We start from the raw sequence: 12,020 nt of genomic DNA, 5'->3' as shown, positions 1-12,020 counted from the left end.
TTGATATGTAATTTCTTTCCCTAAAGTGCTCCCAACATGCCTGATAAACATGATTTAAGTCTTGGGGCTAGATTTAGTAAACAGGGCTAATTAGCGCGAGAGCGCAATATCAAAAAAGCGCAGATGGGAGTGTAAAATTCTGCCTGTGATCTACTGACGACAAATTAAAGAACACAGACGCAGACGGATCATTTCCATAATGACCAACGCAATCTACCCGTTAGTGTCTGGTTTAAGACGTGCTTTTTTGGGTGATAAATAATGGCGCAAACACCAGTATTGACGTGCGCAAATCTTAGTAAATCACCTTGCATGATTCATTTAAATACTCTCCTCCCATAAATTTTGCACCTGAAAGGGAAACTCCTCCAAATGCATATGCAATAAGGTCACTCTGTCCACGCCTTTTCAGCGCTAATTTCATACTGTATGCCTTTAGTAAATCCTGACAGTAGTTTTTTAACGCCAAAAGAGGGTAGGCTCTGGCACAAGCTGTTAGTAAATCTGGCCCCTGGTGTCCTTTACAGTGGAAATCAATGCCCTGTTTTGTAACAGAAAGTCATATTTTGATTAGAAACCCTGTCACATTTTCCTGAGATGTTGATTTATAACAAACAATTTGAAAATCAGTCAGATTTAAATGATAATTACAAAATAATACAAAATATTATCATATTTCCATAAGAGTGCTAAATTTGATAATTCAGTCATTTGCCAAGGAGTTGTTGTTGTCCTGGTGAAACATCAAAACATGATATTTTTGAAAAGTCCAACAGGACATCCAGACTTAAAACTGTGACATGTATGGTGTCGGAGGAATTCACTAAAATACGATGTCCTCGTACGTTGACAGTGGCACCCAGGAGGTTAAGCAAAATAAGATTATAATCAATGGAAAAATATAGAATTAAGTTTTCTTTTTCTTTTTTTAGCCATGCATTTTTCACTGAATTGATGTATTTAATATGTACTGCTTTCAAATGCAACTGCCAAAGCAGAACCTTCTAATAGTTGTAAATGTGTATAGGCTCTCAGCTCCCGTGTCCATGTGAGGTAAAAGAGCAGGTGGTTCTGCGATTGAGTCCTCACCATTGACAACGACCTTAATGACCCTAAGGTCGATTTCTCCCCGGGCCATGATGCGGCCCTCGCAGGTGTAGTCACCCTCATCTGTCTTTCTGATGCCGCGGATCTGGAGGTGGTTGTTGCTTAAGACCTTAAAACGGACTGTAGGTGTGAGATAGAAGCAGAGAGAGGAGAAAGTGAGAGAGGAAGCAAAATGAGACCGTAATTACTCTTGAGTAAGATAAGGAGACCATGTTAACGAGCCTCTCATTACATGCTGGGCAGCAAAATGACTCGCTGCACATCTTCTCCCATATAAAATCATCTTTATGGGCTTTTCTGCAGTGCTATCTGTATTCAAGACCCAAAGTAAAGGTGCATTTAATATTTCAACTCTGTGGAGACACAGTAAAACAGTACTGATACATTAAAAATGATTAAAAACACAAATCTAGTAAGATAAAGCACAGCTTTCTAGCCTAGACATGCTGTAAATGGACTACTTGCTTACTATATATTGCACAGTATACAGTGGACACTGCCTACTATTTTGGTTTTAAATAGTATACTGCAGTATTATGTCATGCTAGCAATGTTACATAGTGTAATGGAACATTTTGACCGTAACAAACTATATCAAACCATATAAGGTGTTTTTAATTATATGGGACATATATAAGATGTTTTTTGTTAAATATAAGGGGAATTCTAGTTTTCTGTAGTAAACACATACTAATTTGATATCCTTTAATACTGTTCTCTATAAAACTTGTGTGTTCGTTGTCTGTAGCCTTGAACAAGGTGGCCCTCACCCACTGAAATGAGTATAAAAGAACAAATGTGAGGCTTCAACTTTGTCTCTTCTGAATGCACAACCTGCATGTCCAAATTGAGCTTCTTGGCAAGAATAAAAGCTTATAAAGACACTTTGCGTGTTTTTTAAATTCCAGGCTCACCATGATAGAATATATAGAGTGTTTTGTGTTGTACTTCATCCGAACTACAAGGAACAGCAGTCAAACAAAAGAAGAGCACCGAAGAGGTTAACGAGAGAAATGTGGCAAATGTGTTATTTACATAGAGCAGTTTGGTTTTCAAGCTCCGCTACAATTAGTGGTTTTGCAGTGAAAATCTCATCTAGCAGAGGCCTGTGAGTTCACGTCTCACAGCAGAGAACTGCGGTCACCGTTTCTTCCAGCGGTCTCTGAGGGAGGAGCCCTCCGAGGTTAAAATAGTTTCATCCAAATGAGGCTTGAATCGGTGCAGATGAAAACAGGATAAAACTTTGAGTACTTGAGTTCTCTCAATAAAAATTCAGGTGCTTCATTATCGTTGTTTTTCATTGTCACAATGGTAAGAGAGCTCACATCGGATTTTTAACAGGAAATATGAAAGTAACGATGGGAAATCCTTAAAACGTGAGAAACATGAAGATAGTGAAAAATGAGAGTGACATAAGGGAAATGAAAGAGAGGGATTGGAAGAGATCTGCTTGAGGTACTGTAGGTCTTACCATCAGTCTCAGGCTGGATTCTTGTCTTTTTATACTTCCAGATGATACTTGGGGGTGGTGAGCTGATGACATCACAGATGATGTCAGCATCATCCCCCTCGTTGAACTCCTGAGGCGATGGGGCGTTTTGGAAAGTGAGTTTCTCTGAAAAAGACATTTGAAATGCACTTCATAGATCATCTTGTACCACTATTGCAAAAATCCCTTTCTTAATCTCTATTTTTGTCTTGTTTTCCATTGTTGGAAGGAAGGTTTTATTGTTTATTTCTGGTTTAAAAAAGAAACTTAATCAATAAAGATAAATTCTCTGAATTTTAATGGAAAGCGAGACAAAATACTTGGAACAACATTCTTTTTTTGCATTGCATTTAAAGGGGTTTTAAAGGGGTCATGATCTGTTTTTTTTTTTAAACTAGTGTCTGAGGTTATGACGTTCGCATGGTTTTTACATTCAAAAACATCATAAGGAATAAGTAATAGGCTATTTTCTACCCTGGTTTTGAGCCTTTCTCATGGAACGCTCGGTTTTTATGGGCGTGACGCACTGAAGACTTGGAAATAAACGCCCACTGCTATGATTGGATAAGTTTTGCATATTATAATGAGCTTCTGCTCCCCCGTGAGTACACGTGAGGAATTGTTTTGAAAGCGTGTGGGAAACGGCAACCGGAATGATTCGCCCAAAGGGCTCGCAAAATGTCTTTATCAAACAAACAATGATTTATTTCTCATCCACCCGCGATTGATTGGAATGTTATTTTTTTATTACTTGGGCCGCCTGATCGGTGGATATAACCGCAAACCGTGCATAACTAACACACGCACGCACAAGCCTCACTGCAGAGTCAGACAAATCAAAGCATGATCAAAACTTTTTTACTTTTTTAATTTTTAATTCAAATATCAAGTCAAGAGAGTGAACAACGCACACCAAGAAAGTGATGTTATTTCACTCTTTAAGATAACCCATCGGGCAGGCCGGTGATATGTTTTGGTAGCCTGTCTGGAAAACACATATCCCCGGGAAGTTGGGATGAACCAACAACACCTCAAATAAAGGATTCTCCAGCCTGTGACAGCGTGCTATGGTATGTTCAGTTAGACATGTACACATAATCAATAGATATCAAACGGTCTGTAACAATGCAATACTGTCACATATATATATATATATATATACATATTTTAAAAAATTCACATTAGTGTGTTGCTTCATTCATTCATGTAATCTCATCCAGTCTGCAAATCCAGTCTCTTGTTTACAAATGAATCCGTGGTGAAATGAAGGAACAACCCATGTGTCTTACCCACGTGAATGCAATCATCCATGCATTCATAATATTGGAATCCGAATGAAGCTTACGCAGCATGTTTATTGGAAGTTCGATCCAGTTTAGCTCAACATAGGCCTATAATCGGTGGGCGGGGCTACAGAATCAGGTGTACTTCGTCTTCGGTTAAGGTGTGTTTCACCACACTCTGATGTCACAGCTTGGCACATTCTGAGATTGAGCGTTTGCTGGGCCTGGTGTCAATAAAAGCTTTTCTTTGACTAACAAGGCATTTTCAGCTCCGAAACGTACAGGATATTCTTATATCACGATTAACTTTTATAAATCAAAGGCTGAATGAAAAGTTGATTTCTCAATTCATCACCCCTTTAAGCATAGACTGTATAAAACAATGGACGTAGTGTCCGTGACGTCACCCGTAGGTTTCTGAAGAGCATTTTTTAAGCCCAAAGTGGACAAAGCCGGCTGTTGCCATCACTCCCAGTTAACTGAAAATGGGCAAAGAGGCAAGACGTGGGTGGAGCTGAGGGGCCTGGTTGACAAAAGACTAGTAGTGACATCCACCGGCAATCCACCTGTCACTCAAAGTGGCCACACCCTTAATTATGCAGAACTTTAAGGCTTAATATAATTTAAACGGATGAGTTATAAAAAAATTCACCCCCTCACAGTTGTCATGAACGGCAAAATTAGCTGTATAGACCAAAAACACTTTTTGTACCAGGCTGTAAACACTTTTAAACACTTTTCTGCTGTAAAATTGGACATTTTAACATGAGGAGGTCTATGGGATTGACTCCCTTTTGGAGCCTGTCTATAGCGGCAAGTCGATAAATTGCAGTTTAAGTCACTTCCGTGTTGGATTCAAGAGAGAGACTGGAAGGTTGCCACTTGGTTTTAAGGTTTATTTCTGGTTTAAAAAAGAAACCTAATTAATAAAGATAAATTCTTTGAAATATAATCATTTTAAGTATGTTTACACATTTTTATGGAAAACGAGACAAAATAATAAGAAATATTTTTTTTTGTGTTGCATTGCAAAAAAAATTTATCCCGGAAAGAAGGTATTACAACTTCAATAATTAAATAAAACAATAAATAACATTTATAGAATATTTCATATATCAAGTTATATTTATAAATAAATGTTCATATATTTTATTACATAAATGTTTAATAATTAAATTAATTCATATTTTATTATAAACAATTATATTCATATACATTTTTATTATAGTAATGTAATTAAATATAGATAATTTCCCAGAGCAGCATATAGACGAAAACACAGTGGTTACAGAAGGATCGATTCATTTTAACGAAGCTTCAAACATTTTGGTCATGAAATAATTATGAAGACATAAAACATATTTCAGCATTGGTCAAAACCTTTCCAAGCAAAAGCAAATAAAAGTCCACAGTTTTGATCGTCTTTATACCACATGCGTGGTTGATGTGAAATTGACGTGTAGCCACTTTATGCTTTAATTATTGGTGTACTGTTGTTTTGTTATTAAATATTGTGGTAAAGGTCAGAGGATTTATTGTGCTTGCTGTTGAGTCCAGTGCAATTTGATTCCTTATTTCTCACAATTCCATATGACCTCTTAAAATGCAAACACAAACATTTTACTTACGGAAAATTTTAACGATGACAGTGCCCTGAGACTCCTTGTCCCCGCTTTTGGCCACACACTTGTACATGCCTGCATGGTCGACGTTAGCATTGTAGATTGTGAGTGTCGACGAGGACTCGTCATTCTTGCTGACGCTGATGTCTGGTCTCCCTGGCATGAGCTTGTCCCCATTGGGTGCAAACCAGTCTATTTCCTTAGCATCTCCAAGAACTGAAGACAGAGTGAAGACAGACCGTCAGCTCATCAGCTACGAGGCAAACTGCACTTTTGTCTTAAATGCATTTAAACGCTCTACAAGTCTACTCAACAATTAATCTTAATCTGTGTGGCATTAGTGTATGCAAAATCCATCCATTTAACATGATTTTACCATGAATTTAACATTTGAATGAATGAATCACATAGAGTTGAATCTCTAAATCCCAATTTTGAATCTATTCATTGACAGACAGTTTGAATCGAACTCCCCAATCATGAATCATGCTCTTTAGAAATTAAAATCACAATAAAAATGTCAATGGTCATTATGTCCCTTCGTTTGAAATATGCTACCAAAAATATTCATAATATATTCACAATGTGTAATATATCTGAAGGACACACTCTAGATGGTTAATGTGCAGTAAAATATTCCATAAATCTTATGAAAATACATTATTACAAAAATAATATAGCTGTAAATAAGTCACTTTTGTCGGTCCTCTGAAAATTTCAGGTGTTCCACATTTATAATAGAAGTTGTTTTGGCTTTTCATCAAACATCATTCCTTAACATTACATTTCAATCTGAACCGAAAATCAAGGACTAAAAAAATCACAAAGTGATTCACTGCAAAAGTCAGGCAGGTCAATGAATGTATCTGCTGTAAATAAGCACATCAAAGCTTTAGTCAACCTTGCCAACCCATAAGAATGAAAGGGCTTGTTTAGATGCATTGAAATCAAAAGCACTTCATGAAGGTTAAATGTGACGTGACCCCAGATATGTTTCATCACAGGAGGGTCATTCTCCTACCTTCACACAAAAAAAATTTAGACTCTCCCACGCTGATCTCTCCCTGGGCCGGAATGATATCCACTTGCAAAGCAGCTGGGGAGACAGAGAGAAAAACATATTTCAGAAATAACCCACATGGCTTCTATACAATAATCATACAAGGGATGTGCATATTTTTTTTTAAATCAACTAGTTAGACGGTTGCCTGAATGATTAATCGAAAATCCTTTGTTATCATTTAATTAGAGGTACATTAATAAATGTATTAGTTTGAAAGCACAACTTGAAAAATGTACACCACACTTCAAAAGTTTGGGGTTGGTATTATTTTTATGTTTTTGAAAGAAGACTCTTATGCTCACCAAAATTGCATTTATTTGATCAAAAATAGTAAAACAGTAAAATAAATAAAACCTTTCAAACACATTTTAGCAGCCTTTACCCCAGTCTTCAGTGTCACGTGATCCTTCAGAAATGCTTAAGAAGCATTTCATATTATTAACAATTGTGCTTCTCATGATTGTTGTGGAAACCATGATATGTTGTTTTAAGGTTTCCTCTATGAATAGAAAGTTTAACAGCATATATTTGAAATAGAAATTATTTTGCAACATTTTACATGTCCTTATGGTCACTTTTGATCAATTTAATGTGTCTTTGTTGAATAGAAGTATTCATTTCTTTCTAATAATAATAATAATAATAATAATAATAATAATATTAATAATAATAAAATCTTACTGGCCCCAAACTATTAAATGGTAGTGTATATTAACTATCAATTAAAATCCCCTGCTATTTGGTCTATGACTGTGGGAAACCTAGTGCAGTTGGTTATCATCCATCATTACCCATTCTTAAATTATACCCAAACACACTTCTACGTGTTCCTCCTACACATCCTAACCGAAGCATTTCAGCGGAAAGCTTTTCTTTGTTATCCAATTACTAAGGTAGTTTACATAAAAACACAGTTTCTGTCTTGAAGCAAAAAGAAGCAGCATATGCTGTACATCCCTAGTGACTGGGCCTGCCAACCAATTAAAACGCACTCCTGGGAAGGATGTTGTCAGTGGGTGTACGAGGAGCACAAGGCCGTACAATTTTGGACCTGAAGATAACAACACGTCAATAGCTCTGGCTCTTTTCCAGTTCTGTTAATGTGGCAGGCGGAGATGAGTATTTACCGCGGTACAGAAACGGGTGCATGGGGTGTTGGCGTAGAAGAGCAATGTGCAGTAAACCGTAGCCATGGTAACCCCAAGTACTGTCACAATCGCTTATTGAAAAACCTCAGTGTTAGGCAGGGTGATTCTTGGACTAAATATGACAATTAGGGCTCTGCACTATCAGAAATACGGTGAATTAAAGGTCTTATTTTCCACCCACAATTACCTGGGGGTTTTGAACTACACTGATATTTTATAATGGTGCCTTAAGCTTCAATTTTCCAGTTTAATGGAAGGCACTTGATGGAGCTCCCTGAACATTTTCTTTCATGTGCAGCTGGGGACAGTAATGCTGTAAATGACGGCATATTAGTTTCCCGATATGAGGCTAATACATTTCATCTTCCTGCATCGACTGCGGTGAATGAGATGAGCCCAGGCAGCAAGCAGCCGTTAGCTCCACGAGCGATAGATGCCATCGCATCTCAAGAAGAAGAAATGCTCTCTCTCACAAGTGAAACTATACCTGCCGACAAAAAAAAAAAAAAAAAAAAACTATATCTGATTGTTTCTTATCAGAAGAATCACTGCAGGCAGTGCCATTGAGCGTGTCAATCATAAACACTATAATCTGTCAAGAAATTACATGAATGTTTTGTTTCCTGATGTCTGCAACAAGAGAGGAATTGACCAAGAAACAAACCACACGAGATAGATCTGAACACTGCAGCATTCTGCAATCTTGGGTAATTAGAAAAATCTTTCATTCAGTAAATCAGATTTACCCAAAGTGCTCTACATCTGATTCTTCTACCCTGCAAAATGTAAGTAAATGTAATTATAGCAAGAACATTGTACAACCTTTGACATTGAAACTCTTCAAAAGTAAGTTTCTTGTATGAGATTAATAGAAATGCTTCAAAAAAATCCTAAATGCAATGAAGGAAGAGAATGTATGTTTATAAAAAATATTAAAGTGATAGTTCATCCAGTTATAGTTTGCGACACAACTGTTTTCAACATGTTTATTGAGCAGCAAATCAACGTATTAGAATGATTTCTGAAGGATCATGTGACACTGAAGACTGGAGTAATGATGCTGAAAATTCAGCTTTACCAGGGATAAAGTACAAATGTAAAACATTAAGGGTCAGATTTACTAACAGTTTGCACCAACACAAACCCTCTTTTGGTGTTAAAAACTACTGTCAGGAAGACACGCAGCGAAAAATATGCGCTGAAAATGCTAATAGTTAGAGAGGAGAGGAGAGTATTTAAATCAATCAAGCAAGGTGATTTACTAAGGTTTGCGCTAGTCAATTGACTGGTATTTGCGCCATTATTTATCGGCCAAATAAAAGCATCTTAAACCAGATGCTAATTTGCGCTGATTTTGGTAGATTGCGTTGGTTATTATGGAAATGATCCGGCTGCGTCTGTATTCTTTAATTTGTGCGTCATCAGTAGATAACACGCAGAAATTTCCACTCCCGTCTGCGCTTTTTTGGAATTGCGCTCTCACGCTAATTTGCCCTGTTTAGTAAATCTGGCCCTAAATTAGAAAACATTACTTTAAATTGATTACAGTAATTATATTTAGCAATATTACCATTTTACTGTATTTTGATCAAATAAATGCAGCCTTGGTGAGCATCTTTCAAAAACATTTTTTAAATCTTCTGTCTCTTAACATTCGAATGGGAGTGCATAGGCCTATGTGTGCATTTATATTTAATATGTCAGGCTTTAAATGAAACTGGGTAGTTCAGTAGTAGAACAAGGACAATGCAAATATCTGCAAACCATGAAGACCTACAGACCATTATTTCATCATCCTGCTCCAAGATAGAAAGTGTCATGTGTGGTTGTGTGAATATTTGCTTTAGTATCTGCACTCAAGCAAAGAACATCCCTATTTGTTTGTGTCTGTATATGAAATGCACCTAGAGATATTCACTGACGTTAAAGTACTGTGGGAGGAAACAGTGGTTCTGTCTTGTTTGCTCAAAATGAATTTCCAGACAGCGCGCTTACACTTTCAGCACATACCGAAAAAAAGGAATAATGTCTTCAAAACCAAATCAAGTCTTAAGTGCATGCATCCAGTACCCCAGCTATTACTTGGTCCCTGAGCTTGAAAAGTCACTGTATCTACTTAATCTGAGTAAAACACTGTAATCCAATATGTTATCCATGTAAAAAAAAAACAAGTCTAAAAAGCTCATAAGCAGACAAAAACCGTACAGCAGGGAAAAGGCCAGCATATTAAATTTGCTTATGACTTAAGTTGTTTGTTCACCGAAAGCATTTCCGCTTAAGAAATAGTCAAATTTCCACTCAAAAACACCAGAGCACCTTGAACAACTCAACAAAATAAATAAACGCAGACCATGAGAAATCCGGTATAGTGATGATATTGTTATTTGAACTTCTTTGACTTGGTAATGCAGTCTTGAGGCTGTATATTGAATGAAGCCAAATGTTTGACTCTTTGTGTAGCGAGTGTCAATACAGCAAAAGTGCAGCGCTGTGTCCTTGTTGAGAGCACAAGGAAGGCAAATGAACACATAAAACACAATAGGACGGCAAATCGATACGCCTAATTACAAAATAAATCCGAAACAGCTCAGCCTTATAGGTGGTAACTTGCTGTGTTGCCAGCACGATCCTCTAGCATGCGCTTTTACTCTTAATCTTCAGAGATGACTCCAGGCCACTTGGCAAATCAGCATATCATCTCATATGACTGAGAATATAGCACAATAACAATACAAATGCAAACACAGTAGCCAGCAAATGAGGAGAGTGAGGTAAAATGATAAAACTCTGTAAAGATTTGACAGGTTAGCATAGCACAAGCTACTGATTGAGATGAATGGGAATGCTAACAACTAGTGTCTACATGTATTATTATAGACCTTTCTGAGTCAAACAGAGAGCAATATTATAGCACCAGGAAGCAAGAAATAGTTTTAGTTTTCAAACTGTACCCACAATAAGCCTGAACATATCAAATGTAGCATCTTGAATATGGCCTATAGCTCTCTTACAATGCTATCTTTCAAATGAGAAATACATATTAGCTACATTGTATATCTACATCCAAACCTATTTTGCCTAGACTTACGATCACATATTTCTGCTAGTAAAATCCCACATTTAGATGTCAAGTTTTCTGTGAAATGTATGTATTAGTATTTGACGGCTAATGAAAACAGCTCTGCATTTTCCCCAGTTCATTGATGTGTTACCAATCCATGTGTTTGTGTCTGACACAAAGCTACATCCTCTACATTAAATCACTATATTCATGCAAATACGCAGCTGCGGCAATTCATCTCCGTACTCTGGCAAAACATGCCAGCAAACATGGTGTATTAATCCTTGTGTAACGGAGGCAGAGACACTGATGTTGGCAAAACACACGACTATTAATCACCCAAGACTTTGAGGAGATGAGCTGTCCGCACGTTGACGTGTGCCTGACGTTGGGTGTCAACTCGGGGAGAGCTTAAATTTCTGTGGGCCAGATTAAAGAGATTCTCCCACTGACAAACTTTCCTGGCAGCAAGTTTATTTTTACCATTCTGCAGGAATAAGGTGCTTTGAAATGCCACGTCAGGCAAGCTATGATGGGAAGATGAAAGAGCATGGGAAAAACTCCAATATGTAGGATGTCATTCCTTCTCAGCAGATTTAAGGCTAACTCAAACACGTTCACACACACACACACCTGATACAAAAGAGTTGCTGAGTTCCACCTCAACACATTTCAAGGCATGATTTTATACTGTATGACATGCTTCTAGGTGAGGTGCATCTGAGATTTTGAATACGAATCTACTTCTCCATTCGGGTTTGTTCTCAGGTTGTCAGTGATTAACGATTTGGTAGTCTTCATAAATTATGGGTAGACACCTGTTAAGTGTCTGTTTTAGCCTCTACACATCCCATAGTTAACGTTTAGTTAAACACACAGATCAATGTGACAGCTACATAATAAAAATGAACCATTTCATCATACAAGATGCCACCTGGAACAGAATGTGATTCTAGTCCAGTCCAATCACAAACTAATGGCTCTTTTAATGAATCATTCAAAATGACGCACAACTCAAGCATGACTGGTTTGACTGTGGTCTGTTTATAATATAATAACATAACATAACATAACATAACATAACATAACATAACATAACATAACATAACATAACATAACATAACATAACATAACATAACATAACATAACATACATAATATAATATAATATAATATAATTAATATAATATAATATAATATAATATAATATAATATAATATAATATAATTAATATAATATAATATAATA

General features: G+C 36.8%; 1 protein-coding gene across 5 annotated transcripts in view; it reads right to left on the bottom strand.

Moving 5' to 3' along the window:
* The window catches only part of ncam1a (neural cell adhesion molecule 1a), a 272,664-nt gene that overhangs the window by 90,119 nt on the left and 170,525 nt on the right, over positions 1–12,020 (bottom strand). For all 5 annotated transcript variants that reach the window (XM_079834798.1, XM_079834796.1, XM_079834797.1 and 2 more), the window contains exons 2-5: positions 6,523–6,597; positions 5,508–5,717; positions 2,579–2,722; positions 1,090–1,227 (exon numbers count right to left, since the gene is read on the bottom strand). In XM_079834798.1, the coding sequence (XP_079690924.1) occupies positions 1,090–1,227; positions 2,579–2,722; positions 5,508–5,717; positions 6,523–6,597 (567 nt within the window). The remainder of the gene's footprint in view (positions 1–1,089; positions 1,228–2,578; positions 2,723–5,507; positions 5,718–6,522; positions 6,598–12,020) is intronic.

This window comes from Gobio gobio, assembly GCF_949357685.1.
Source record: "Gobio gobio genome assembly, chromosome: 14".
Taxonomy (NCBI): domain Eukaryota; kingdom Metazoa; phylum Chordata; class Actinopteri; order Cypriniformes; family Gobionidae; genus Gobio; species Gobio gobio.
Note: the sequence above shows the minus strand (reverse complement) of the source record. Positions and strands in the feature narration are given on the sequence as shown.